Source organism: Cynoglossus semilaevis, chromosome Z (assembly GCF_000523025.1).
Source record: "Cynoglossus semilaevis isolate Cse_v1.0 chromosome Z, Cse_v1.0, whole genome shotgun sequence".
In the NCBI taxonomy this organism is placed as follows: domain Eukaryota; kingdom Metazoa; phylum Chordata; class Actinopteri; order Pleuronectiformes; family Cynoglossidae; genus Cynoglossus; species Cynoglossus semilaevis.
The window spans coordinates 19,131,862-19,146,885 of record NC_024328.1 but is presented as its reverse complement, the minus strand read 5'-3'; the positions used below and the strand labels follow the sequence as shown (position 1 = coordinate 19,146,885).

At 39.4% G+C, this 15,024-nt stretch overlaps 1 protein-coding gene across 2 annotated transcripts in view; it reads left to right on the top strand.

Moving 5' to 3' along the window:
- bmp1a (bone morphogenetic protein 1a) overlaps nucleotides 1-15,024 on the top strand; it is a 39,570-nt gene that overhangs the window by 4,898 nt on the left and 19,648 nt on the right. For both annotated transcript variants that reach the window (XM_025053470.1, XM_008336779.3), the window contains exons 2-6: nucleotides 5,571-5,684; nucleotides 9,656-9,781; nucleotides 10,283-10,400; nucleotides 11,806-11,984; nucleotides 12,945-13,050. In XM_025053470.1, coding sequence (XP_024909238.1) covers nucleotides 5,571-5,684; nucleotides 9,656-9,781; nucleotides 10,283-10,400; nucleotides 11,806-11,984; nucleotides 12,945-13,050 — 643 coding nt within the window. The remainder of the gene's footprint in view (nucleotides 1-5,570; nucleotides 5,685-9,655; nucleotides 9,782-10,282; nucleotides 10,401-11,805; nucleotides 11,985-12,944; nucleotides 13,051-15,024) is intronic.

Genomic DNA, 15,024 nt, shown 5'->3' with positions numbered 1-15,024 from the left:
GGCTCAGAGAATTACATAATTACCCCGCAGTAATGAGCAGCTTATGCTCTACAGCTACACTATTCACTGTGGTCGTTTTTAATGTTCCCTCCACCTGTGGTGGAAAGGTAAGGTGTTTTTCTTTTGCTGTAAAAATGCATAGCATTGTTGAGGTTCGATGATAACTTCCAGATTTAGTTCCTCCACAAATCCATTACACATTTGCTTTGGACATGTGTTCTGAGAAATTTGGCCTTTTCCCCCCACACCACACCAGACCAGACTATGTTAGTGTATGCTGTCCTGACCTAAAATATGATGAAGTGTGGGTGGTCAAAGTGAGTATTGCCAGAGGAGAAAATCCCCGCAGTGTGGCAATAAATTATTCATTGATGTCAGGAGCTCAACTCTGTGTATCGCTGACATTTTAAAAAGACAAATGGCTGGTGAGCTGATGAGTCATTAAAGGGGGTTCGACTGGCAGCAGAGTGTATCAGTAATCAGTGGCTGGGATGAGCTGGGAAATCCAATCTGCTAATGGGCTTGATGGAGTGTGAAAATGTTAAAGGGGCGGCCATCCCTCGCTCTGTGCCCTTTGCAGCTTAAAGCTGCGCTCGTCTTGTCATTTAAAGTTAAGGTGTAGCTGTGGCAACGGTAAGAACATCCTTGATCAGTTGTAGCTAATGACACCTTAGGCATGTACTGAAAAATAATTGGCTAAATTACTGTAGCAACATAAATTGACTGCCCTTTGACGTTGTTTCTCTTAAAGCTGGAAGTGCAGTGTTAGGAAATGTCACGTAAATGTTGGCCGAAGGCACAGCTGGTGTTGCCTTTTGCCCAGAAGAAAGGTACGATATTTACAACACAACCAGGCTGCATAGCTCAATTAATCATGCCTTTGTTGAAGTTAAGTGTTTTTTTTCTTCTTCTTCTTCTCAGAAACAAGCCAGTCTTGCATTGGCTTTGCTACTTTTTTACAGTTGTTTTTTCTCCCTCCAGTATTAAACACACACCGTCTGCAGAGACAATGGCCACACTGCAGAAAAAAAAGAAAACATCTGCAAAGAAAAAGCTGCAGCCACAGATTGAGACCTGAAAGTGATACTTACACTGTCATTAGATAGTAATCACCCTAAACTCAATACACTATAGGCCTCTATTGGAATTCAAATACAGCGTTTGTTACCAAACAGAGACTGTGAAAGGCGGTGCCAGGGCATTGTGATGCATTCCAGGTTTTACATATTGGCCAGTCTCTCTCAACCCTCATCATTGAGTGTTGTATGTGGAAAGACTGTGGAAATGTCTATGTGAGCGCAGTGAGGAGTAAGCCGTGGCGTTGCAGTGAAGCCGACCCTGCTAAATATAGCCTGGTGTATGTGTGTCTGTACAGGCTTTGTGTTGATGTTTGTGCATGTTTCAATGGCAGATGTTGTGGTCTGGTATTCACGGAAGGAGATTTATGCAAAAAGATCCCAGAGTATTTGACCCTGCAGAGGTTGAGGCTGGGGCACGAATCAATGGGATTAATTTGATTGAGATCTCATGTGTAATCTGAATGATGATCCATTGATGCAGGGAGTCACAGTCTGAGGTCAGAAGGATTATGATGGATTATTGGAAAAAAGTATCAGTATTGTCGTGTTTCTTTTTTTTTTTTAATTTGAGCGTTTCGCTGAACAGGGTTGGTATAAAAATGCTCTTTTTTTTTAAAGGATCTCTGACAAGAACACCAACTTAAAACCCTACTGTATGTATTAACACACAAATATGACAAGAAAAAATTAAAGACCAGAGTCGTGATTTTTAAAATCTTTTGGGGGTTAAATAAAGCATTGATTACTTTATTTAGAACACTACTATTATTTTACCCTGTATTCAATAAACAAAAACGAAGCAGATAAAATATTAAAATTGTCACCGTAGTTCCTTCCGCATTCAATTCCAAATGCAATGAATTTTTCCCACATCATGGAACCTCTACCTCAGTGTATATTTTGGAGATGTTTCCCTTCAGGTTGTATGACTCTACCCATTACTCCTAAAAGGGCCAAAAGTTGTAGTTCTGTCTCATCTGATCAACTGAAATGCTTCAGGTTCAATGAGCATCCTGTGCCTCCAGGTAGCAGACTATTAACTGGGATTTGAGTTTTTTTTTTTTTTGCTTATGTTATGTTTTTGCATTGTTCTAAGGCCATGTTTAGAACTAATTTGTGTTGTCTTTGTAGAGCTGTGATAAAAGTCATTTTCTTCTGTACTGTTTGACTCTCCACAACCATCGCCCAATTTGTGATCGTATATGGTGAATATACCTCGAAGTCAAACCTTAGTTCTCACTTAACTTAAAATGTTTGTAGTATGACATTAAAACTAAGGTGTCAGTTATTATAACAACATGTACCCGCTGCTATAAGTCTGGCATTAGTCTTGTGAATTATACTCATATGAGACGGTCTGACTGTCCCATGACACTTTCATATCCTCCCATGTCTAAACCAACCTGTCTGCATAGATATCAGTGGTGTCAGTGCAGCTGTTGTCATTCAGGTAATGAATAATGTTTGGAAGGAGATGCAGCTCTGTGCTCTGTTGTGATCACTTGCCATCTGCCACATTCCCTGAGGTTTAATCTGCGGTACAACATACCCCTCTCTGTGTGCCTGTGCTTAATACCATCACAGCTCCCTCTCTCTGTATTGAGATGAGTTTATCACCTTTCTTCATAACCTGTCCTTAATCCCTGGATAAAGTTGTGTACAAAAGATTCCCAAAACCATGTGCCTGTGGATAATTAAAGCAGAGAGACAAGGGGATTAATGCACAATCCAAGCAAGCCTCTGCAAAACCTGCAACAGCGTCTCCAGGACGACTGCTGCGCCCAAGGGAATGAGTCCTAATGCCACCGGGGCCGTGCATTTGCTCACTTCAATCTGCACTGCTGTCTGAGAACAATGACACTGCGGATTAGAGCGGCTGTCTCCTGCACAGTGTTGGATGATTGGGGGTCATCCATGGGCAGGGAGGGTACGCACCCCTATGTAAACGTCATGGGGAGGGGGGTCTGCATTATGTTATTTATCTTTCGCACAAAACTTTGCTGACATGTTGAAAAACATCTTCCCATTGTTGTTTAATTTTGCACAGGGAATATGAAGCAGAAAAGAGTTTTAAATCTCTGTTTTTGAAGGGCATTTCAAATGACAGCAACTTGGAATATTTTTTTTTTCTGGAATACATTCTGTTCTTGTGAGTTTTGTTCTTGGCCAGTTCTGGGAATCAACCAGACACTGTGACGTTGAAGAGAAAATTATCTTTTTGTTGTTTTTTTTTCTGTCCTATACTCCTATACTAACATCTGCTAGCTGCTTTCTTTACACTGATCCTTTTGGCAGTTGCTGTCAATATGGGGGCAGGACATGAGCCCTCTGTTTTGTCTGTCACGGAGGATGCGGTAAATTAGTGTCTTTCACAGGTACAAATGAGAGGATCTCTTTGACCTCTGGAATTTAAACTCATTCTCTCTGCAGGCCCAGTCCTGCCTGCAGTGATCTACACCTTTCCTTATTGCCGCCGTTAGCCTCTTAACTCAAACACAGTCATTCTGCAGCATATCATCAATGACCTGCAGGAGGGAGGAAGAGCAGGCTGGCCCTGGGACCACCATCTCACTCCAGATTGTTTCAGTGATACTGCTCAGAGGGGACGTTTAAAACAAAATTAAATATGTCGAGTGCCTCTTTTCAGCTTTCGTTCCTTTTCTCCCATTCAGGCTTGTCAGTTTTTTTCTACAAGTACAGGCGATAAAAGCAAAGCATTTCAATCTTTTACAGATGTTGTTAAATAAGCATTTTTATTTCAAAGTAACTGGAGACCAGACTGTAGTCTGAGGTTGTCACATTTAGGATTCTCTGATTAACCATTTAACAAGCAAAACTGCTGTTAATTGCTCTCAGGCACTTTAGTTCAGCACATATATGAATAACCAGAAAAATATGTCAGAAGGTGCTACTTTTAAGGATAACTTGAAGAGCATTTGAGGGTGAAGCTGTGCAAGTGTAAAGTGTTTCCTGTTGACAAATGAGATAAAGGTGGAAGATTAGCACACTTTATGACTGATCACAGCACAGTCGTCCAATAGCTATTTGTTGTGATTCAGCTGTCAATCTCACAAGGTGATCAGTCATGTTGACCCTTACTCACTTCTGTTTTCTCTCTTGTTGTCCACAAGTGACCATAATTTATGAAGACACAGACCTTAGCTTTGGCATTAACTGACAACATAAACTGAGGGAGAATAAGGTTCATAGTGATTCTCAACCACTGTGCCGTGGCCCACTAGTGGGTTTTTAGAGATCATCAGGTGTTCTGTAGTCCGATTTCACTCATTGGTTTGAGATTTATTTGCGACAAATAATTTCTCTTAGTTCTTCTATGCGACAGTGACAGGTAGAACAAGTAACAACACTTTCCTTAGATGGGATTATGACTGAGAGCTGCTGAACAAGATCATTGTGTATGTCTTTTTTCTATTCCTGTGACTACACCAGGGCTGTATTCAACTAAACGGACCAGGTTTTATGGTGAGATCTTTCTCACCTTAAAACCTGGTCCGTTGTTAGTTTTTTATAACATTTTTGTTTGGTGTTGCATCATGGGATTTTTCTGAAGTGAAATATGAAAATCCTTTTTGCTGTCCAACAGTTCCCAAACCCGTATGCACCAGGTTGCACCATAAACTGTAAATTTGTGCCTTTGTAAAAAGCTTGTAAAGCGGACCCCCAACCCCCATGTCTCTGTGGAAAGGACTCCCATCTTATCCTCCACAGAAATGGGACATTTTCTAAGGATTCCCATAAAAGCACATTCCTCATAAAGTGGGACTGTTTGGTTATTTTTCCCTCTCCTTGGCCTCATTAAAGAGCCATTACTTGTTCAAGGTGCTCCACATCTCTCTGTGGAGGCAGTCTCAATGCCTCACTGTATCTGTTTGGATTGCTTCCATTAACCATCCTCGCCACAGTGGAAGATTTGTTGGTTGGGGACATCTGACAGGATTTATGATTTGAAAAATGTCAACACTAAGCTCTTTTGAGTTTCGCCCATCCTTGTCATTCCACGAACCTTCAAAAGATGAATGCTTTAGGTTTCTTACTCACATCTGTTTGCTGTATTTTGAGAGAGAGAAATTTGAAATGCCTGTTAGCCAAATAGAAACATAACAATACGTTTATTTCTTTGGCAAGAAATATGAGTGTCAGACATAAAACTGTTGCATATGCATCCATTTCTGTCCTAAAGCATTTTGACTGGGTCTTTATTTGGTGTTTAACTAATTCACACGTTCGCAATACAAAGGCAAATATGTTTTGGATTTATGATATTGATTGTTTTGACATTGACATTTGTCATTGACATTGGTGCTGGATTTTCTGCCAAAAACCTGCTCACAAAAACTGTTTCAAGCAGTGCAACATAATCCATGCCAAGTTGTCATGTGTTTTCCAACGTAATTGTGAACCTAGCCTTTATACATTTCTCCCTCAGTTGTCTATTCTGCTCCATCTAACATCTGCATCTGTGTGTTTCAGCTGCCTTTCTGGGAGACATTGCTCTGGATGAGGAGGATCTGCGGTCGTTCAAAGTGGACAGAATAGTAGATTTGGCCCAGAGAACCGTCTACACTTTCAATCGCACAAGTGCAGGTAACAACATCACAATTCACACCTTGATAACGAACAGCTTAAAGCAATTGATTAAAAAATGTGGGCAAAATGTTGACACCAAAAGCTAAAACAACTCAGAACACCATGACTGCATCTTGTTCAACATTTGAAAGTATGACATACTTGGATGTTAACACGTCATGAACATCAGATACTTAGCTCAATAATATTAAGCTTTTATGTCATGAGCTCCTCTTCTATGTACACAGCCATCATTTTGCTACTCTTGTAGCTCCATGTTCAACAGTAATTGCTAGGATTTATCAGGCTAGGCGTTGTTGTTAAATCTAAAAGCAGTATTTAAACAGCAGCTGTGAGTCAGCGGGGAACACAAGGCTTCGCAATCACATAAAATACAGGTGTGCATGAACCGGCAAGTGTGTGCACGTTGTAGTCGGGGCCTCCATGGTACTTTTTGGTGATTTGCTTCTAATGGATGAACATGTAGAGGAAACAGTGTTTTGTGAAGAAAGTATAATAACTTTAAGCCTTAAAAATTATTAACTTAATAGGTAAAAGGACCTAAGATCTTCTGAAACTCAACTGTAAAAACTGCTTATTTTAGACAAAACATAAAACTTTTTTAATTCTATGATTTTTGTTTAACATACTGTGGCATAAATGTCACAAAGTATTGTCTGTGTATAAACATGTACATACAAAAGCAAATATTCCAAGATCTGAGCCCTGTAGAACTGCCACAAAGCACAGGGATGCCTGACAAGAGGTTTATATCCAAGACACAGAGGATGTTTAACACAACAGTTTATTGCTTAAATCTTGGAGTTGGAGTTCCATCAGAGTTTTTCTATATTTCCCATCTGTTCAGTAAAATGGTATGATTTACAGTTTCAGAGGCAGAGCTAAAGTCCAGAGGGATTAAATCTGAACAGTTGCCAGTGTCAGCTGTTAAGCAATGGGTCATAGGCCATTTTGATTAGAGCAGACACAGTATAGTGTCATGACGATTGAAGTCAGACTGAAGTTCTTTAAAAAAACAACAAAATAAAAATATATGAGCTCCTTAAAGGATTTAATGTTTAATATTGTTTATATTATTTAATAGACTTTGTGTCATTAAAAAGTGGCGCTTTGGCCCAGAGGCAATGTCTCTGTCATTGGTGTGGAACCCCAGGGTTCACCTCCTGGGCAAGTTCAAGTCCCGATTAGGGCGGTTGGTATCTTCCAGTGGACTCACCACCCGCAGGAAGGTTTGGTACGGTGCAATGTGATTTGGGTGGCGACTGCTGCCCCCGCGACCCGGTAACGGATAAGCGGATGAAAATGGATGGATGGATGGATGGATGTGTCATTAAAAAGTGTGCAGTCCTGCGTGGGTAAAGCAAATGTGGACACTGATAGTAGACAGAGAGGTTTTTACAAAAGAAAAATCCTAAAACCGCTTTCAAGAAATTTGGCAGGCATACTGTCAGAAGGACACGATGAAGGATATTCATCAAGTCCTTTAAAGTGCTTCAAAGAGGAGGCTGGTGGTTTGCTACGAGGAGGATTTATGGCAGAAACAAAGCATCTTTTACGATTTGTAGTGATCAAGTTAGAGAATTATGTCCTAGGTTCTTACAGCTTTTATTTCTTAGGACAATGAATCATGAATCCCATATTTAAGTGCTCTCATTTTGTTCCAATCTAAAACATTTCCTAACACTTGTTGAATCTGTGACCTTATGTCCATGTGACGTGAACTCAGTCCTCCCACATCCACCATTTGGTTCAAAAAAGAACATGACCACAAATCATCTCAATTGTCGTTTAAAACTTTTAATCTGTCTTTGTATTTCTGTACAAATACAACTTGTGCATGTATTCATATTTTTAATTAAGGTTTTTTTTTTCAACAATTTTGTGTCTCTCCAGCACTTCTTATCAGCTCACTGAGCAGAGTGGGCTGCTCTGTTATCACAGACGTTTCCTCAGCACATGTACAAGTGTAGGTGCTAATTGATCTGCAGACGACTGCAATTTATTCTAGCAAGCTGAAATGAAAAAGAATAATTTCTTCCAGCAAGCCATGTTAGTTAAAGTTAAATAAGACAAGATGAAGGCTTATGAAGTGTTGCAAGCGTAGGGTTTGCCGCTTTGCAAAATGGAAGAAATCATTTTCTAATGAATGAATCTAATCAGTGTTCTGTTCTTTGCTGTCTAACATGAGCCACAATAGTTTCACATTGGGATATATTTTTTAAAGTGCTTGATTTTTAATCCCTCTTTTTTTGTTAAAAAAAATGAAGTTTTAGGTTTTAGTGTAAAACAGGAAACCTGCAACATTTTGTTAAAGTGAGAAGATGTAGGAAATGTAAACGCATACATATGTGTGTTTATTTATATTCCCGTATAGGTTATGATTATCTTTTATTTTTACACCAATATTACAGCATGATTGTATTACAATAAGTATTAATAAGTGCATAATATGACATTTAACTGTAATTACTATATTATTATTATTATAAATATTAAATAATAATAATAATTATTATAACTTTGCAGAATCTGTGGGAGGATTAATTTCAGATGTCCAAGAGGATGTGGCAATTTTTCAAAATAAATTTCCCAGGAGACTTTCAAATTACTAATTAAAAGAAAACACAGTTTTAAACAACTTTAATCTTTATTTAGAGTCTGGTGCAAAATTCAAAAAATTCACGGCCCAATACCTGTCTGGGGCCTAGTGGAAAGGAGAATCTTAAAATACCATATACGTTTATTTCAGGGTATTTTGATTTTGTATATGGAAGAGTCTGTGCAAATCAAATCTTACTTGGAAGTAAATTTACTGTAGCTCTTTGTTTACTGGGCATGTCATAGAATTATCCTGTATTTCAATCTGCCCTTTCACTTTTAAAGATTAATGATGATGCAAGTTTCACCTTTCAAAGCAACTTTATTAACATTTAGCTGTAAATATGAGGTGTTACAGCCCTATTATCCCCCTCCTCTGACCACACACCAGCAACGACAGTATATATACTGTATATATAGATGTATATATTACATTTACTGGTTTCAAAGAAATATATATATATTTTTTCTGATCTATCTTTCCACCACACATAAAAAACACATACATAAAACTCTCGCACAAATGTATTGTAAATCTACAGAGCTTATGAGACTGCAGAACTTTTTTCCTGCAGAGATCGTGATCCTTATAAGGTAATATTTTACCTCTTCGTTTAAAAAAAAAAAAAAACACTTAAGTGTCTGTAGTTTTTCATGTGTAATAAAACTCTCAGAACTGAGAAATACTGCTCAGGGTCTGATTAAAAAAACATGCACATTTGTGTGAAAAGGGTATTTGAGTTTTATTTTCTAGTTATCAAAAAGAGATTGTATACAATTACGATGTAAATGCCACACCTCATTTTGGCTGGATTGTAGACTGACAGCTTGTCAGAAACTCTAAGCCAATTAAAATCATTCTGCTCTTTTCCTAGTCAAGACTATAAGATGTCAATAAAAGTAGAGGGAACATTTTTACTGTACGACCTTTAACTGACTTTTGACAGTTCAGAAGTTTATTTGAAATTGTTTGACATTTTAGTTAAAACCAGGTGCAATCTCCCGCACTGTTTGTTCTGTCACTGTGGTACGTGTGTTCCCATGCATGTGTACGATCCTTATTATTATCAAAAAGTTTAGGTGGATGCTTAGGTTACTCTTGAACCTTTTTTCATAAAAGTGTCATTTACATTGAAATAAATTAGTATTTTAGGATTTAATAAAAAGTCCTTTGTGCAAAGTTCAGACAAAATGTTTAAACAAAAACACATTTAATTATTTAACCAAGAAATAATAATAATAATAATAATAATAATAATAATAATAATAATAATGTTTTAAATCTTTTCACATATTAAATAATGTCTTAGGTTGTCCTGCATTTAACAGTATATATTTAACACACTGTTCTAACCTGTTACATGTTACAGGATCAGCCAATCGGAGAGGTTCAAACAGACATGGGTCACGTCGTAGGAAAAGAGCTGCTACCTCCAGACCCGAGCGTGTTTGGCCTGAAGGTGTTATTCCCTATGTCATCAGTGGTAACTTCAGTGGTAAGTGACATAGAGCCTCCTCCTAAGGTAAAGATGATTAAAAAAAAAACCATAATGTGTTTTTTAAATATTGTTTTTTAAGGCCCCATTTTCATACATAGATGACAAGAACGTAGCTTTTAGTATTGCATTTGACCTGAAGCTAAGTTAAGAAGATTTAAGTTAAAATGATTTGTAGTAAATTTACATGTCAATCAGTGCTGCAATTACTGCCAAACTGTTTGTAAAACTATTTTTCTCCATTTCTGTGTGGTTCATACACACACCAAAAAGAGTGTATTTTATGACTCTATTATGAGAAGCGACAAAAATACCTCTGGTGTAAAAGCCTAAAATTGAAAAACCTTTAAAACACATTCTGCGTCTTCGCTGGTTATGGATTCTTTGGTGCCAGTTTCATTCAATTCAGTGTTTTTTATATTTTTCTTTATTGAAAAACACATGAATATATTTCTGTTTTGGCTCCACTGAGCTCACTCTCTCTGTTCGTTCTTTTTTCAGGCAGCCAGCGGGCAATCTTCCGCCAGGCCATGCGTCACTGGGAGAAACACACCTGTGTGACCTTTATAGAGAGGACGCAGGAGGAGAGCTATATTGTCTTCACCTACAGACCGTGTGGGTGAGTCAGTGGGGTTTTCAGCTCCTTCTAGCACTAACAGAACAATGGTCACCCTCTGTTGCTTCGTTGCTACCTTCAGCTTATTATGTAGCACCTTGGTGGTTTCCTCTGCTGCTTCCCTGCAGCCTTTCTTTATTGTCCTTCCTCCTGTTTCTAAGTCTGTGTGAGCTGTTATTTCAACCCCCTGCCGGTCCAGTAAAAGACAGATATTCAGTGGTCAGTGTTTCAGTGTTTCCTCTGCCTCATCCTCCCACTGCATCACTCACTGACCTGTCATACACTAGGAGTACACCCAGGGACAGACCTCCATAACATCTGTGTCCTCCAGTTGTCTGCACTTCTCTGAAGTTATTCTCAGTGTCCATTCAGCAACTCTATTAAACATGAGGGAACATTTGACATATTTGGGCAGTTGCTAAGCGACTACTGACAACTAGTATGAACATATAGGACTCTTTTTACTTAATAATGAAATTGTTTTTAAATTAATGCCCTGCCATAGGGAATAGAAACCAGTGCAGCCTATTAATTTAAAGAGATTGAAGAAAAAGAGGCCAGAATTGCTGGAAGAAGCATTAAAGAGGCATAAGTGAGGCTCCCAGGGGTCTCGCAGATGGAAAACGCTTAAGACTACCCATGTTTAAACCTCTCCAGGATTTAGCCCACAAAACTGGAAGCATTATGTCATTCCGCACAATGTATGTCTCCCGCTGATGTGTGTCATTTAAGATATACAGCTCAAACAGAAGGTGGATGCGGCTGATGAAAGTCTTTCCAGCCGTCGGCCCGTCAGCCATTTTTAGCCTGTTAGCTGTCCTACCATCCCCGGAGCAACAGGGATGACATTATCCACGCGGGCGGCAGCGGTTAGCAGTGGGAACGCTTCACTCTGCTGCATATTCAGCAGCCTCCCTGTGCAAAGTTCAAGGCGTGTCTCAGCAGAGAGCCTGGCCTGACCGGCAGTAATTAGAGAGCGGCTGTCTGGCCCACAGGGCCAAGATGTGTATGTGTGTTTGTGTATATGTGTGTCTCTCACTCCCACACTGAATCTTTAATGTCACACTAAGATACAGCACCACAGTCAGTTTCCACCGTCACTTGCAGCATTTGTGTTGGCAGATGGATGAATGGATATTACTGCTGTTGATGTGTGCAAAGGGTCAACACAAACAAAATCACCTTCAGGAAACAAATGATGAAATGATGTCATAAACACACTGTACAAAAATGTATCAGACACTGTAGAACCACCAACACAGTCCCAGTCCAGTCCCTCCTACCATGGAAACCTGTTTCCACAAGCTCCTTTTTTTATGTATGTAAAACACTAAATCAAATCGTTATGTGTTGCATTGGCTTATACACTGCCCTTTCTCTGTTTGTGCGTCTGGCTGCTGATTCATAGGTGCTGTTCCTACGTGGGGCGCCGCGGAGGGGGCCCCCAGGCCATATCCATCGGGAAAAACTGTGACAAGTTTGGCATTGTGGTGCACGAGCTGGGTCACGTGATTGGTTTCTGGCATGAGCACACACGGCCGGACCGTGACGAACACGTCAGCATCATCAGGGACAACATTCAGCCAGGTAGGAGCAATGGAGGGCACAGTGCAATCTGCCAGCAAAAATGCTGCAAAAAATGCTGCAAAGACACAACGGATGATGAACTATTAATAAAATGACATATTTGAAGATAGAAGGGAGGGTAAAACCAGCACAAGATACAGTGATTGATAAAGAATAAAAAGTATGAGTCTGAATATTGGCATGAGAGTAAAAATAACTTGCGTCCTTGCAAGAAGACATTCAAATATTGCTATTGTGAATACCATGTGGAACATCTCATAGATTGTCAATTAATGGAAGTTTGTATCATTCCATTTTTGATGCCACCCAGAAATGTTTTGGTTGCAGTAACAGAGCTGACCAATAGTGTCTTGCTTCAAAAATGTGAACCATAACCACCTTTTTATGGAATACTTTATCAGATTTTTTTTTCCCAGATAGTTTTCAGTATGGCTGGCTCTGCACACATGCCTGGGTCCTGGTATAAAAATGTTGTTATTCACTATATGTAATGGCAAAAAATTAAACACACATGTTAAATGCTAGTGGCGCTTTGGCCCAGAGGCAATGTCTCTGTCATTGGTGTGGAACCCCAGGGTTCACCTCCTGGGCAAGTTCGAATCCCGGTTAGGGCGGTTGGTACCTTCCAGTGGACTCACCACCCGCAGGAAGGTTTGGTACGGTGCAATGTGATTTGGGTGGCGACTGCTGCCCCCGCGACCCGGAAACGGATAAGCGGATGAAAATGGATGGATGGATGGATGTTAAATGCTGCACTGTTTAAAAATCAGTTGTTAGATTTTTAGGATACAGTAAGTGAATAAAGTGACCTTTAGGAAATGAAACATCTTCAGTAAAGGTTGTTCCCCATTTTATATGATTGACAACAACTGTATTTACCTTTTCCAGACATTTATACTTAACATTCACTCTTTCAAAGTTAACATTCTGTTTCAACTTCTTCTTTTCTACCTAATGCAGGACAGGAATATAACTTTTTGAAGATGGAACCAGGGGAGGTGGACTCTCTGGGAGAGGTGTATGACTTTGACAGTATCATGCACTATGCCAGGAATACATTCTCCAGGTAGGAGCCAAACCGAGATCCACCCCAGACATAAAACCTGGCCTTAGATTAAGGTCAAGCAGTTTCCTCACTCTGCTCTAAACTTTTAACCCATCTTCTCCTTTTCACCAATATTTTATGACTGTACACGTATGAAATGCACCACATGTCTTTGGGCTGCTGCTGAGTCATGTGGTCATATTCCTTTAAACTGGGGGGAACACCCCCCACCCACCGTTTTAGATTTTCCTGGACTTTTCTTTATGTTTAAACAAGCGGGACATTTAAACATAGAGGCAGAAACAGGTTTCTTGAGGTGAAGTGTTTGTTTATTAGCTGCTATAAAAAGCTCCTTTTGTCAAAGCTTGACATTTTATATTTAACAATCACTGAGGTTTACAGAGAATAGAGATCAGAGGAGAAACAATGATGTTATATAAAAAAATACTCACACTGGTTTGCTGCCTTTTTTAAAGAGGTTGTGTGTAGAGAAGTAGGCACAGTTGTTTTTATGCCAGATGTCTAACCTAATGCAGCTCTCAACCCATTTGCAACCTATTTTCTGGGCTGGGCACCAGCACTATGTGGCCAGGGAACAATGGGCACTTTAGGAGTAAAGTGTCCTAGCCAGGTTCACGTCATGCAGGAAAAACTGATGGTTCCTATCTGGTTGTACATACCCCACCACTGCTCTAAAATCTGATCGTAACATCCAAGAGCCACAATCTAATGTTTTTTTGTTTCTTCCTTCACATACCAGAAAATTTCAGAGAAAATCAATTTCACATCAAGAGTCGTACTAGTTATTATTGTATCTTTTCATGTTTTTACGGAGATAAAAGTATTAATTGTATCAAACATTCCTGCCTTTCTTGGTGACTTTTGCAAAATAGTGCTTCAGTATAATTAAGAATATAAATTTAGTTTTGTTTTTGTTTTTTTAAATGAAGGCCAAGTCTTTGTAGTCCTAGTGAAAGTGTTTGTCAGGAATATGCCGACTCCTTCCCACAGCGTGTTCAAATTAGGGCTCCTCTCTGCAGGTCTTGCTTTTAGCAGCAGCAGCCTCAGTAAAGTAGGATCAACCCTGAAGCTGAACACAACCCACAACACAGATCTTGCAACATCACAACAAAAAAAATTCTGTGCAGCACCTTCAAAGCGATGTGAAGCTCCTTGTTAAAGTTGTGCCTCCATACCATGAAGCGCCTCATTATTGTCCTAAAGACTCTTTGAAGAGGCTTTGATGATTAGTAGCATGATATTTAGCCCAGACTACTGCAGAGACTTGGTAGATTTATTTCTGCGGTGTCTGCTGCAAAGCTTTTTATCACCTTCATAGCAGCCAGGTGCAATTACTAAATCTCCTCTCTGCTTCAGGCGCAATTCAGGTCAGTCCTTACTAATCACTTGAACATGCTCAGAAATCAAAGAATAGGATTTATATTCTTAGTTAATCTTTTTTATCTAAGGTGAAAAAGAAACTTTTTTTTGCCTTGTTACCATTGCCTGTATTCAGTAAATGTTGTGGTTATGTAGCTGATGGAGCTAATTAGCTGCAGCTGACCTAAGATCACTACCTTATTCATTAACACAATCCAGCATATGGAGGTCTTTTTACGCCCACATCAGCCTATTTGTAACAGTTCATCACTTTGTTGTCATGTCAGAAGAGCCTGAGTCATAGGAGGAACAAAATGGAAAAAGCAGTAAAGTGTTGCGACGAGGGGACTATTTTGTTTCTTTGAATTTCTCTTGTTATAATACTGAACTGGTAAAGGATTTAAATGCTTCACAGAGACTGTTGGACTCAACTACTAAATGAGATAACTGTTAGTCACAGCAGTAACAAGAAGGTGACAAGTGTCGTCTGTAGCCAGTATTCATCAAAATATAAGAAATAACTACATCATCCCATGGTACTTTTGTTTTCCTCCCCACTCTGCAGCTCTCATATTTGTCTACATTACAATTCTGAGCACTGCCCCAAGTCATTTA